The sequence below is a fragment of the Alosa sapidissima genome, chromosome 5, assembly GCF_018492685.1.
Source record: "Alosa sapidissima isolate fAloSap1 chromosome 5, fAloSap1.pri, whole genome shotgun sequence".
NCBI lineage: Eukaryota > Metazoa > Chordata > Actinopteri > Clupeiformes > Clupeidae > Alosa > Alosa sapidissima.
The window spans coordinates 5,540,852-5,555,851 of record NC_055961.1 but is presented as its reverse complement, the minus strand read 5'-3'; the positions used below and the strand labels follow the sequence as shown (position 1 = coordinate 5,555,851).

General features: G+C 48.1%; 1 protein-coding gene across 1 annotated transcript in view; it reads left to right on the top strand.

Moving 5' to 3' along the window:
* LOC121709991 (reticulon-4 receptor-like 1) overlaps window positions 1–15,000 on the top strand; it is a 98,860-nt gene that overhangs the window by 83,494 nt on the left and 366 nt on the right. The window contains exons 2-3 of the mRNA XM_042093767.1: window positions 10,738–11,189; window positions 14,049–15,000. The exon at window positions 14,049–15,000 is cut by the window's right edge and continues 366 nt beyond it. Coding sequence (XP_041949701.1) covers window positions 10,738–11,189; window positions 14,049–15,000 — 1,404 coding nt within the window. The remainder of the gene's footprint in view (window positions 1–10,737; window positions 11,190–14,048) is intronic.

Sequence of the window (15,000 nt, the reverse complement as noted above, 5' to 3'; positions counted from 1 at the left end):
ACACACACACTAGGTAGACCACATATATACACACACTGGGTAGACCACATTATATATACACACACTGGGTAGACCACATTATATATATACACACTGGGTAGACACATTATATATACACACATGATATAGACCACATTATATACACACACACTAGGTAGACCACATTATATATACACACATGAGATAGACCACATTATACTGTATATACACACACTACAGTAGGTAGACCACATTATATGCAGTATACACACACACTAGGTAGACCTCATTATATATACACACACTGGGTAGACCACATTATATATACACACATGAGATAGACCACATTATACTGTATATACACACACTAGGTAGACCACATTATATACAGTATACACACACACTAGGTAGACCACATGATATACAGTATACACACACACTAGGTAGACCACATTATATATACACACACACTGGGTAGAGCACATTATACACACACACTAGGTAGAGCACATTATATACACACACACTGGGTAGAGCACATTATAGCACATTATATACACACATACTAGGTAGAGCAATCTTCTGCAGTTTGGTTGCAAGAAGGCTCAATTTGGGCTTTCTGCACAGGGCTTAGGATGTTAGTCATAGCATTTCTTACAAACAGACACATGCGCAGACACACACACACACAATTACACCCTCCTCACAAGCCAATTACACACACACACACACACACACACACACACACACACACACACACACACACACACACACACACACACACACACACACACACAATTACACCCTCTTCACAAGCCAATTGCACACACACAATTACACCCTTTTCACAAGCCAATCACATACACACACACACTCTTCTCACAAGCCATGGTTTCACAAGCTGATAACATTAGTCATAGACCAGACTTGACTCTTGGTGTTGAACTTCATCATCAGACATGCTATATTCTGGAAGTCTTAATAATCCATGGCCTAGATACGGAGCCCTGGAGCTTACAGGCCTCCCTACAGGGAACAGGAGCTGTACACACTCTCTCACTGTCTCTCACACACACACACACACACTCACACTCAGGCACAGATTTACACACACACACACACACACACACACACACACACAGGCACGCACACACACACTCACACTTACACTCACACAGGCACACATTTACACACACACACACACACACACACTCACACACATACTGTACACACACACACTGTCTCTCTCTCTCACACACACACACACACACACTCACACAGGCACGCACACACACAGGCACACACACACTCACACTTACACTTACACTCACACAGGCACACACACACACACACACACACACACACTGTCGTCAGACTGTACTGTGTGCTGTAAAGGTATGGCAGGAATCATCACTAACTGGGCATATGAGCATTACTGCAGAGTGGGACGAGCAGCCAGGAACATGTATAACTAAATCGTTTGAGTCATTACATGCAAAAGTAGAACGAGTTGGAACAATGAAGGTGCTTTTCAGTCATTTTGAGTGTTGAAATGAAAGCCGGAAGAAGCACCAAAGTCCCCACAGGAGTCACCCCATACACGGAGTTCCCTGAAGCACCCAAGCCCCTCATCAGACGTGGCTTATTGCAGGACTAATTATAATCCATGGCCTAGATACTGAGGCCTGGGGTGCACTGACTGGCGTGCCAACAGGGGATCCTGGTTTGGACTCTGCCCGTGATGTAGCTCACTGACATGGGCCGGTTTCAGGCCAGATCAGGGCCAGATCTAAGCCTCGACTCAACGTGTCTGATGGCAACTTCTATTAGAGTGTCACGCTCCCACTCTCTCTCCTCCTCCCTCTCCTGCTCCTTCTCTCTCTCTCCTCCTCACTTTCTCCTGCTCCTCTCTCTCCTCCTCTCTCTCTCCTCCTCTCTCTCATGCTCCTCCTCTCTCTCTCCTCTCTCTCTCCTCCTCCCTCTCTCCTGCTCCCTCTCTCCTGCTCCCTCTCTCCTCCTCCCTCTCCCTCCTGCTCCTGCTCTCCCTCTCCTGCTCCTCCTGCTCTCTCTCTCCTGCTCTCCTGCTCCTGCTCCCTCTCTCCTCCTCCCTCTCCCTCCCTCTCCTGCTCCTGCTCTCCCTCTCCTGCTCCTGCTCTCTCTCTTCTTCTCTCCCTCTTCTTCATCCATTTTTCTTTTCCTCCTTTTCTCTATCTCCCCTTCTCTTCTCCTCCTTCTAGATCTCTCTTTCTCTTTTCCATCTCCTGCATCTTTTCCTTCTCCTCCTCTTCCTCATATCTCTTCCTCTTCCTCTTCCTCATCTCTCTTTCTCCTCCTCTTCCTCATCTCTCTTTCTCTTCTCCTCCTCTTCCTCATATCTCTTTCTCCTCCTCTTCCTCATCTCTCTTTATCCTCCTCTTCCTCATCTCTCTTTCTCTTCTCCTCCTCTTCCTCATATCTCTTTCTCTTCTCCTCCTCTTCTCCATCCCTCTCTCTTTCGAATGTGCTGCTCTTCTCTGCTTCTCTTCATCTCTCATCCCAGTCCAAACACTGATAGATCATTTAATGAAGCTGGTGTCAGACTCTCTGCTGTACAAGCCATCAGTGTACTGATTCAAACTACTGCAACAACTTTGTGTGTGTGTGTGTTTGTGTGTGTGTGCGTGCGTGTGTGTGTGTGTGTGTGTGTGTGTGCACGTAATGTGTGTGTGTGTGTGTGCGTGTGTGTGTGAGTGTGTGCACGTGTGCGTGCGTGCGTGTGTGTGTGTGTGTGTGTGTGTGTGTGTGTGTGTGTGTGTGTTTATTTCTGTTTGTTTTGTGTCTGCTGCCAAAGCAGTCTTATTTGTGATGAGTGACAGACATGAAAATCACAAATAAACAAGACTAGAGAGGTCAGACAGGCTCAGACTGGAGGTTCAATTAGAGACAGAGAGAGGGAGAGAAAGAGGGAGGGGGAGAGAGAGAGGGAGAAAGAGAGGGAGGGGGAGAGAGAGGGAGAGAGAGAGGGAGAAAGAGAGGGAGGGGGAGAGACAGGGGGGCAAAAAGGGCAATGGAGAGAAAAAGAGGAGGAGGGGGCAGTAAAGAAAAGAGCGAAGGAGGGGGCAATAAAGAAAAGAGAGAAGGAGGGGGCAATAAAGAGAAGAGAGGAGGAGGGGGCAATAAAGAGAAGAGAGGAGGAGGGGGCAGTAAAGGAAAGAGTCCAAGACTTAGACTTCATATCCATCAAGGACACCTGAAAATATATTATAGAATATAACCATACCATCACCACACAGCCAAGGAGAGAGACAGAGAGATAGGGATAGAGAGAGACAGAGGGAGAGAGAGAGAGGGGGAAGGAGGTGAGGCAGGGAGGGAGAGGGAAGGAGAATGACATGACAGATAAACAGACAGAGAGAATGAGAGAAAGGGAGAGAGAGAGAGCAGAAAGCTGGAGTGACCGATAAGCTCAGTACCGGTGAAACACACACACACTAAATAAGTGGAGCATCAGAAGGCTGGCAGAGGCTGACACAGGCGTGGCGGAGTCAGACAGATAGACACACACACACACACACACACACACACTCACACACACACACACCCACTCACACACACACACACACACACACACACACACACACACACTCACACACATACTCACTCACACACACACACACACACACACAATGGGCTGGGTGCTGGCAACCCAACAACGTCCATCATGTCACATCATGTGACCTCCCTGTCAAACAGCTTGTGTGTGTGTGTTTGTGTGCGTGTGTGTGTGTGTGTGTAGGCATACGTGTGTTTGCTCTAAAACCTCAACTCTCATAGCAGAAGTGCCGGCGTCCTGTCTGTCGCTTCAGACAGACACTGATGTCATGTTACAGTACATCACGCCATGTTTACATCCATTTACAAAACCCAGCTCTGTGTGTGTGTGTGTGTATGTCCCTTTATGAGCTTCTGCTGCAATATGGGCTACTTCGTCGCCGGCCCTGCCACCCCTCTCCTCTCTGCCATCTCTCTTCTCTCTCTACATCCCTCTCCTCTCTCTCTATACATCCCTCTCCTCTCTCTCTTTCTCTCCTCTCTCTTTCTCTCCTCTCTACATCCCTCTCCTCTCTCTTTCTCTCCCTCTACATCCCTCTCCTCTCTCCTCTCTCTCTCTCCTCTCCTCCCTCCTCTCTCCCTCTACATCCCTCTCCTCTCTCTTTCTCTCCTCTCCTCCCTCCTCTCTCCCTCTACATCCCTCTCCTCTCTCCTCTCTCTCTCCTCTCCTCCCTCCTCTCCTCCCTCCTCTCTCCCTCTACATCCCTCTCCTCTCTCTTTCTCTCCTCTCCTCTCTCATTCTCTCCCTCTACATCCCTCTCCTCTCTCTCTCTCTCCTCTCCTCCCTCTCCTGTCTCCCTCTACATCCCTCTCCTCTCTCTTCTCTCTCTCTCCTCTCTCCCTCTACATCCCTCTCCTCTCTCTTTCTCTCCTCTCTCCCTCTACATCCCTCTCCTCTCTCTTTCTCTCCTCTCTCCCTCTACATCCCTCTCTCCTCTCTCCCTCTACATCCCTCTCCTCTCTCTCTCTCCTCTCTCCTCTACATCCCTCTCTCTCTCTCTTTCTCTCCTCTGCCACCGCTTGTGCTATTTTTTGTGTCTATCCATCGCTCCATATTTCATCACTTTAAGTGGATGTGTCCATCTGTTGCCATAGTAATCTTCTCGTTCTGTGTGGATGTCAGTCATCCTGCTTCCGTGATCCATCTACATCTCCTTCTGATTCCACTCTGATTTCACGGACTCTTTCATTGACTGGCTTCCACTCTGTTTCTCAGTCTGTCCATCTTCTGTCTTTCTCTCTGCTTCTTTCTCTCTTTCTGTCATTCTGCGCATCCATCGTTATTTAGAATCATTCGTTCCCCACTGACCAGAGACGCGGACATCAGAAACAACGGAGGTGCGTTCAAATATGCAAAACATAGCTGAACGTTTGGGAACGTCTGCAAACAGGTTTCTGTTCGCCCTGAGTGTTTGGCGAACGTTTGCGAACAATCGCACACAGTCTGAGGAGGTAGTTCTCATACCGCGACCATACAGTGGAGCTGGACTCGACCTGGACAAAGTGTTACCATGACAATGGAATGTTTACACCAAATTGTTCAGAGAAAACATGTTTGCCAAATTTGAACACACCTCTGGTCCCTGATTTTCACACACACTCGGTGTTGATTTTTGTAGTGCTTATATATATTATATGTTTATACGCTTGGCCTCCTAGGGACATCTAGGGTTTTTCTCTCCAGTTGTACTTTGCCTGTGTGTGTGTGTGTGTGTGTGTGTGAGAGAGAGAGAGAGAGGGGGGGGGGATCCATAAAGCTCTGCATGGATTTACATAACTTACAATAAAGAGCTCCTTGCAGAGAGGCTAATATCTTTGTGTGCGTGTGTGTGTGTGTGCGTGTGTGTGTATGTTTGTGTGTGTACGTGTGTGTGTGTGTGTGTGTGTGTGTGTGTGTGTGTGTGTGTGTGTGTGTGTGTGTGTGTGTGTGTGTGTGTGTGTGTGTGTGTAAGATATATAGAGAGGGGGAAAATATGTGTCTGTGATAAGAGCATATAAACAAATATTAGACACAGCAGGCTTTGGCTTATGTTATCTCAAGTATTACACACATGCACGCGCATAGACACACACACACGCACACACACACACACACACACTCAGAGTGGACACAAACTCTCTGGCCGTGTGAAACAACATCTCTGTGTCTAATCAAGAGTGTGATCCTGTTTTAAGACAATACCAGAGAGAGCAGAGGGGATAGGTGTGTGTGTGTGTGTGTGTGTATGTACGTACGTGTGTGTGTGTGTGTCTGTGTATGTTTTATATGCAGACCACACACAACCACACACATTATTAGGACATGTACACACTCATGCACATGCACACAGAAATATATATTTAACTACACACAAGCACGCACGCACACACACACACACACACACACACACACACACACACACACACACCTATCACCTGAGACAGGAAGTGATTGTTTTTTATGCCTCCTACCCTGTCAGCTTGTAAATAAATAACAAACAAATAAATAAACATGAAACATAACATACAAACATAAAACAAAATAAATAAACATGAAACAACATGCTGATTGATGTGTGTGTGTGTGTGTGTGTGTGTGTTTTTTCTCAGCAGTGTCAGCAATTCCTTGTCAAGCAAAGGATTCATTCATCACACAACAGAAGTTTTCTGTCTCAGTCAATATATCTCACATATCCCAACACACACACACACACACACACACACTGCATTCTAATAGTCTGCTGTTTTTTCTCATCTTTACTGTCCTAAATACTCCCTTTTCTCTCTCCCTTTCTCACACTCTCTCTTTCTCTCCCCTCTTCCTGTTTCTCTTTCTCCTCTCCTCTCTCTCTTTTGCTCTCTACTTCAAGGCATCTAACCCTAATCTTAACTCTACCCCTAATCTTAACTCTACCCCTAATCTTAACTCTAACCCTAATCTTAACTCTAACCCTAATCTTAACTCTACCCCTAACCCTTGACTAAAGGGCCGTTCACACCAAGAACGATAATTATAACAATAACCGCAAAAAAATATTATTATACATATAATTGCTAATATGAATGACGACGTCCACACATAAACTATAACTAAGACCAAAGAGATTGTTGTTGACTTCCGGAGAGGTCACACCCAACACCTGCCACTGACCATCGACGGTGCTGTGGTGGAGAGAGCGAGCAGCACCAAATTCCTGGGGGTGCACATCAGTGAAGACCTCTCCTGGACCACCAACACTGCATCAATGGCGAAGAGAGCTCAGCGCCGCCTGTACTTCCTGCGGAAACTCAGGCGAGCAAGTGCTCCACCAGCCATCATGACCACATTCTACCGAGGCACCATTGAGAGCATCCTCTCCAGCTGTATCGCTGTGTGGGGCGGAAGCTGCACTGAATACAACAGGAAAGCCCTGCAGCGCATAGTGAACACAGCTGGAAGGATCATTGGTGCTTCACTCCCCTCCCTGAAGGACATTTACACCACCCACCTCACCCGCAAGGCGACCAAAATTGTGAGTGATGCAAGTCACCCCGCTCACAATCTGTTTGATCTACTGCCCTCTGGGAAGAGGTACAGAAGCCTGCGCTCCCGCACTACCAGACTCACCAACAGCTTCATACACCAAGCTGTAAGGATGCTGAACTCTCTCCCTCCTCTCCCCCCTCCACCCTCAGCTACATAACATCCTGGACATTGGACCCACAATGGCCGCCTGCACTACTCCACTTGCACACTTGCACACTTGCACACTTGTACACTTTACAACTTGGTGTTGTTGTCCTGAAAACACAACACTTCTGCTGCTCTTACATAACTTGCACCACTATGCCACTTTCTTTATTACTTAGGTCAAACAGAACTACCTAAGCCTTTTATTGGCCTGACTTTGCACTAGTATTTTATTGACTGTCTATGCACAATTTCAACCAAATTTTGCTGCTCTTATTTTTTCATTATTATATGTGCCCTCTTATTTACTTACTTTTTTGTTTACTTGAATGTTATGTTTGTCTGTGGACTTAAATTGGAAAAATATGTCTTGTCTTCACCGTGGGATAGTGAGAAACGTAATTTCGATCTCTTTGTATGTCTGGAACATGTGAAGAAATTGACAATAAAGCTGACTTTGACTTTGACTTTGACTTTGAACTACGACGACAGGAAGAACATATTGTTGGGGCATCACTTTCAGAACTTTTTTGAAAACGACAAAAAGCTGACTGCTAATCAGAATCCATCAGATTTTCACTGATCGTTGGTCAGTCTGGACGCTTTTGTCGTTATAGTTGTAGTTCCCTTTATAGTTATCGCTCCTGGTGTGAACGGCCCTTAGCACCTTCCAGACAGCGCTGCCTTGTAGTTGACGGTGAGGGCCCAAAAGACCATAGATCCTCTCTCTCCCTCTCTCCCTCCCTCTCCATCTCTCCATCTCTCTCCCTCCCTCTCTCTTCCTCTCTCTCTCTCTCTCTCTCTCTCTCTCTCTCCCTCCCTCCCTCTCTCTCCCTCTCTCTCTCCCTCCCTCTCTCTCTCTCCCTCCCTCTCTCTCATTACATTACATTACATTACATTACATTTGGCTGACGCTTTTTAACCAAAGCGACTAACAACATGGTAAACAGTAAGTTTTAGAACAATTTTCACAATTTTAGGACAGTTTAAAAAAAAAACATTAGAGTACAGTAAGAGTAAGTGCGTCGGTAAGTGCTGTTTTTAACAGTTACTTGTCAGTTTAAAAAGGCTGGTGAGTGCTAGGATCAGTAAGACTTGTTGTAAGTGTTGCTATGAGAGTAGATGTTCTCTAAAGAGCTGGGTCTTCAGGAGTTTTTTGAAAATCTCTCCCTCCCTCTCTCTCTTCTCTCCTTCATTGTTTCAGTCAATACCCCCCCTTGTGCTGTCCTAGTTCTCATTCTCCTTCGCCTCTCTCTATCCCTCTCTCTACTCATCTATTCCTCCTCTCCACTTCCATTTGCTCCCTCCATCTCTCCCTCTCTCTAAATCCTCCTGTTCCCAGATCATTCTCTTCTCTCTTTCCTTGCCTGGTACTGCTGCAACACTTGCTACTCGTGGGTGTTATTGTTCTGTAGTATTTGAACACCGAAATATTGGTTTAATAAAGGAGTGTTAACCATGTATCTTTCTTTATCTTTATCTCTCTCTTTCTCTCTCACACACTCTCTCTCTAGCTCTCTCTTTTAAAATCCCCCTTTTCAAAGATCAGGCAACATCAAAGACTCTAGTCTAAGTCTCTAGTCTGTGTGTGTGTGTGTGTGTGTGTGTGTGCTCTCTCTCTCTCACACACACACATGTATGTAAAAACACAAAGACATACACAGAGACCTTCATGATTCTCAGCCTCTCCGCCTGCCATTGTAAATGTGTGTGTGTGTGTGTGTGTGTGTGTGTGTGTGTGTGTGTGTGTGTGTGTGTGTGTGTGTGTGTGAGAGAGAGAGAGAGTGTGAGTGTGAGAGAGAGACTAAGATCGTCGCTAAGCTGTTGTATCGATTTTCCTCTTCCAGGAGATAACCTTGAGGATCTTGCATGTTCAGATTAGGTTTTGCAGTGAAGAAAGGGGAATTATCTCTCCTGTGTAAATGCCTCTCCTTCTCTCACACAGACATGCACGCACATGCACACACACACACACACACACACACATATACTTTATACTTGTTACATTCTTTTCCTCTCTGTCACCCTCTCTCGGTCTTACCCCCCCCCAGGCATGAGAGCGCTGGCAGCTGTTTAATCTGTTTAATCTGCTCTCTCATCATTATTGTGTGATCACATTCACTGGAGGCAGGTGTTGTTGTTGCTGTGTGTTCACTTCCAGTAGAAGCAGGTGTTGTTGTTGTTGTTGCTGTTGTTGTTGTTGTTGTTGTTGTCATGTGATTGTGTGCAGTTCAAGCAGTGTAAGCACTCCCTCTCTCTCTCTCTCTCTCTCTCTCTCTCTCCTCTCTCTCTCTCTCTCTCTCTCTCTTTCCCCCCTCTCTCTCTCTATCTCTATCTCTCTCTCTCTCTCTCTCTCTCTCTCTCTCTCTGTTCCGTGCTCTGACTCATCTGCTTAGCACCCAGAGGGGTCCTGACTAGAGGCGCACTCAGACGGAATCAAGCAGCCCAAAAAAAAGACGCCACAAACAGCCTGAAAAAAGGCCACAAACATCAGAAAATAGCCGTGCTTAAGAAGTAGCCTTAATAGCCGTGCTTAAGAAGTTTTTTTGTCACTCCAAGGCGAATTCTGAACTTTTTTCTCTTTTTCCTGCCTCTCTTCTCTCTCTCTTTCCTCCCTCTCTTTCCTCCCTCTCTTCTCTCTCTCTTTCCTCCCTCTCTTTCCTCCCTCTCTTCTCTCTCTCTCTTTCCTCCCTCTCTTCTCTCTCTCTTTCCTCCCTCTCTTTCCTCCCTCTCTTCTCACTCTCTTTCCTCCCTCTTTCCTCCCTCTCTTTCCTCCCTCTCTTCTCTCTCTCTTTCCTCCCTCTTTCCTCCCTCTCTTTCCTCCCTCTCTTCTCTCTCTCTTTCCTCCCTCTCTTCCCTCTCTTCTCTCTCTCTCTTTCCTCCCTCTCTTCTCTCTCTCTTTCCTCCCTCTCTTTCCTCCCTCTCTTCTCACTCTCTTTCCTCCCTCTTTCCTCCCTCTCTTTCCTCCCTCTCTTCTCTCTCTCTTTCCTCCCTCTCTTCTCTCTCTCTTTCCTCCCTCTCTTTCCTCCCTCTCTTTCCTCCCTCTTTCCTCCCTCTCTTCTCTCTCTCTTTCCTCCCTCTCTTCTCCCTCTCTTTCCTCCCTCTCTTCTCTCTCTCTTTCCTCTCTCTCTTTCCTCCCTCTCTTCTCTCTCTCTTTCCTCCCTCTCTTCTCTCTCTCTTTCCTCCTTCTCTGACATGCCCTTTCCCTTTCTTTCTCTCATTCTCTCTCCGCGACTTTCTCTTCCTCCCTCTCTCTCTTCAATCCCCCCCTCTATCCCCCCTTCTCATGTCCTCAACTACCCTTCATCTTTCTCTCTTCTCTCCCCCTCCTCCTTTTTCTTTACCCCCCCTCTCTCTCCTCCTCTCATCTCCACCTCCTGCTCTCTCTTTACCCCCCTCTCTCTCCTCCTCTCATCTCCACCTCCTGCTCTCTCTTTACCCCCCTCTCTCTCCTGCTCTCTCTTTACCCCCCCTCTCTCTCCTCCTCTCATCTCCACCTCCTGCTCTCTCTGGTCCAGGTGGAGGTGTGGAGCTGCTGTTGGTCCTGTGTAGTCTGGAGGCGTCGCTGTCGTGCCCGCACCACTGCATCTGCTACACCTCGCCCAGCACCGTCAGCTGCCAGGCGCACAACTTCCTGACGGTGCCCGAGGGCATCCCGGAGCGCAGCGAGCGCGTCTTCCTGCAGAACAACCGCATCGAGCGCCTGCTGCGCGGACACTTCAGCCCCGCCACCGCCATGCTCTGGCTCTACTCCAACAACATCTCCTACATCCAGCCCTCCACCTTCACCGGCTTCACCCGCCTGGAGGAGCTGGATCTGGGGGACAACCCGCGCCTGCGCTCCCTGGCTGCCGACACCTTCCAGGGGCTCAGTCGCCTGCACGCGCTGCACCTCTACCACTGCGGCCTCATCCACCTGCCCGCAGGCATCTTCCAGGGCCTGCACAGCATGCAGTACCTACACCTGCAGGTAGGGGGCAATAGGGGTTAAGATAGACTCAGTGATGTTAACTGACATCTCCCTTGGCAGCTATTAAAGGACAGACTGTGTGTGACTGCCCCAGGACCTGTTGTCAGAATGTGTGTGTGTGATCTGACTGTGATAGTGAGGAGATTACTACCTATAGACCTTTAGGGTGTGTATGTGTTGGTGTGTGTGTATGTGTGTCTGTGTGTGTTTGTGCGTGTGTGTGTGTGTGTGTGTGTGTGTGTGTGTGTGTGTGTGTATGTGTGTGTTCAATTAAAAGAAAGCCACAAGTAATTAAATAACACATTCGGTTTGATGTCTGGTGGGTCCTTGCCAACGCATGGCCCCTGGAGACATCATCATCACAACCTTTGACCCCTCTGGTGTCAGACATTTGGGGCTCGGGGTGCGACAGGCACCAGTGGGCAGTAAATGGGCAGGATTCCGCAGACAAGGTCTACAGGGTCGAGCAGCTTCATTCTCACATGAAGAGCTTCCTGCTCCTGCCTGTTAGGAGGCTTGTCAGCCTGCGGAGTTGAAGAAAGATAATTAAAAACCACGAGAGGAGGCCAATTCATCACCACAGCCAGAGCCACGGGATAATACACTCCCTCTGTGTGTGGGTACGGGAGAGTGTATCTTTCTGGCCATTATAGTGTTGGTGAAGTAGGCGTGACTAAAACAAACTGCATCACAAGCTGTAACATAGCATTCCGTATCTCACTGAGTCCGTTGAATGGCTGCCACGATCACAGAATGAAATAAACAATAAAACTACACTTTCACAAGGAAATGTGATCTGAATATATCAGCCTTCGAATTGCAGCAGCTAGCAAGAAACATGCTCTGAAAACAGCCTGACTTACTATAGATAGCAATTAAATGTGCTCTGAAAACATCAGCTTTCGAATTACGGCAGATGTCAAGAAATGTGTTTGGCAAACATCAGACTTCAAGTTGTAGTAGATAGCCAGAAATGATTATCTCTGTATTTTGTGAACTGTCAGTAATGGAGTTGCATACCAAGTCGGCTCTTTCAGATGATTTAATTGTCTTACTGAGATTAATCCGTCAGCTCTACACTGATGGCTAATGATTTCAGACAGAATAAACAACATCATTGGATTCACCCAGTGATTGACTTTGGGTACTTAACATAATCTGTTTGATAGAATAGACAGTTTATTGTGATCTTTTCAGAGCAAAGCAGTAGGGTTTTGTGGAGTAAAAGCTGTGTTAATAGGCCTGGCCTTGTTCCCACACTGTTAGCCTTGTTAGGATACCAATGGAGTAAAAATATACTAATACAATTAGTGACTGGTCGGAAGTACTCCATATAAAGCCTAAATATTAAAACCTAGACAACACTACATGACTCAGTAGTAAACAGTAGCAACACTGAAGTAGAGTATTGAAGTACTGAGAGTACTGTGTCTGTGTGTGTGTGTGTGTGTGTGTGTGTGTGTGTGTGTGTGTGTGTGTGTGTGTGTGTGTGTGTGTGTGTGTGTGTGTGTGTGTGTGATATGTTGTTGCACTGAGAGGCACAGTGGTAGTAGACAAGTAGGCCGCAGTACTACAGTAAGTGAGTAGTATTATGGTAAGATGTAAGTGAGTAAGATTAGTGTTGTAATAGTATTATTAGTAGTCTAGTAGAAGTAGAGACATAAAGTAATACTGTAACAAGGATCTGATTACTACTATTACTACTAAGCCTGTATCTGGTTACTAGTGTTCCTAAGCCTGTATCTGGTTACTAGTACCGGTACTCCTAAGCCTGTATCTGGTTACTAGTGTTCCTAAGCCTGTATCTGGTTACTAGTGTTCCTAAGCCTGTATCTGGTTACTAGTACCGGTACTCCTAAGCCTGTATCTGGTTACTAGTGTTCCTAAGCCTGTATCTGGTTACTAGTGTTCCTAAGCCTGTATCTGGTTACTAGTACCGGTACTCCTAAGCCTGTATCTGGTTACTAGTACTACTAAGCCTGTATCTGGTTACTAGTGTTCCTAAGCCTGTATCTGGTTACTAGTACTACTAAGCCTGTATCTGGTTACTAGTGTTCCTAAGCCTGTATCTGGTTACTAGTACTACTAAGCCTGTATCTGGTTACTAGTACTACTAAGCCTGTATCTGGTTGCTAGTGTTCCTAAGCCTGTATCTGGTTACTAGTACTACTAAGCCTGTATCGGGTTACTAGTACTACAGTACTAAGCCTGTATCTGGTTACTAGTGTTCCTAAGCCTGTATCTGGTTACTAGTACTACTAAGCCTGTATCTGGTTACTAGTACTACAGTACTAAGCCTGTATTCCACACGGCAGGCCTGAGTACTACAGTGATATTATGGTGAAATATGCCTATAGTAATAGTGATAGTTTGCTATAGTGAGAGAGGGAGAGAGGGGGAGAGATATATATAGAGAGAAACATCCTGTTTTCCATCTAGTCAGGAGGTGTGTGTGTGTGTGCCAGTAGAGACACCACTTCTCTCACTGACTGACTGAGCCACTAGAGCTGGGAAGACACATTCAGTGTGTGTGTGTGTGTGTGTGTGTGTGTGTGTGTGTGTGTGTGTGTGTGTGTGTGTTAGTGTGTTAGTGTGAGCGTAGGATAATGAACTGGAGTTACTTGAGGATGACCTGTTTGTAGACCTGCTTAACCTCAGCGACCTCTTCCTGTGTATAACTCTCACTCTCTTTCTGTCTTTTCTGTGTGTGTGTGTGTGTGTGTGTGTGTGTGTGTGCCCGCGTATGCATGTGTGTGTGTGTGTGTGCGTGTGTGTGTGTGTGTGTGCATGTGTTTGTGCGTGTGTTTGTGTGTGTGTGTGTGTGGGTGCGTGTGTGTGTGTGCGTGTGTGTGTGTGTAGGATAATGAACTAGAGTTCCTGGAGGATGACCTGTTTGTGGACCTGCTGAACCTGAGCCACCTCTTCCTGCACGGGAACCGTCTGTGGAGCCTGCACCAGAACACGTTCCGCGGCCTGGGAGCTCTGGACCGCCTGCTGCTGCACCAGAACCGGCTGCAGTGGGTGGACCGGCTGGCCTTCCACGACCTGCGGCGCCTGACCACGCTCTACCTGTTCAACAACTCGCTGACCGAGCTGCCGGCCGAGAGCCTGGCGCTGCTGCCCGCGCTCGAGTACCTGCGCGTCAACGCCAACCCCTGGGAGTGCGACTGCAAGGCGCTGCCGCTCTGGGATTGGCTGCAGCGCTTCCGAGGCTCCACCTCCGCCGCCGTGTGCGTGGCGCCGGCCGAGCTGGAGGGTCGCGACCTCAAGCAGCTGCGGAAGGAGGAGTTGCCGCGCTGCACGAGCGGCGTGGAGTCGCTCAGCCAGGGGAAGGGGGGCGGGGGTGGGGGTGGGGAGGGTGGCGGAGGTGGAGGTGGAGGTCGGCGCCATAACCATCTGCTGCCCCCTAATGGTCACCACCCGCAACACCAGAACCCCCACCTGCCCCACCAGGACCAGCATGCACCCCCCTCCCCCCTTCCTGCGCCTGCCCCACGCCCCCCCACCAAAGCTGGGCGTCAGCGGAACTGCACTCGCCGCGGAGGGGGTCGCAAGGGCAAGGGTCAGAACGAAGTGACCTCTGCCAAGGAGGCAGGGGCCAAGGGGTACGACCCGGACGAGAGGGGGCAGAGGGGCAAGTACGACCCGTCCACCCCACAGGCGGGGGCTGCTGCCCCCGCGCGCCGGAAGCACAGGTGCCGCCCGCAGACTTCTGTGGGTCCCCCCAGCGGCGTGCAGCAGCCCAACAGTGGCGGGGTCAAAGGTCACGGAGTCAGCGTGGCCCTGAACGCCCTGAGCCTTGCGCTCTCCT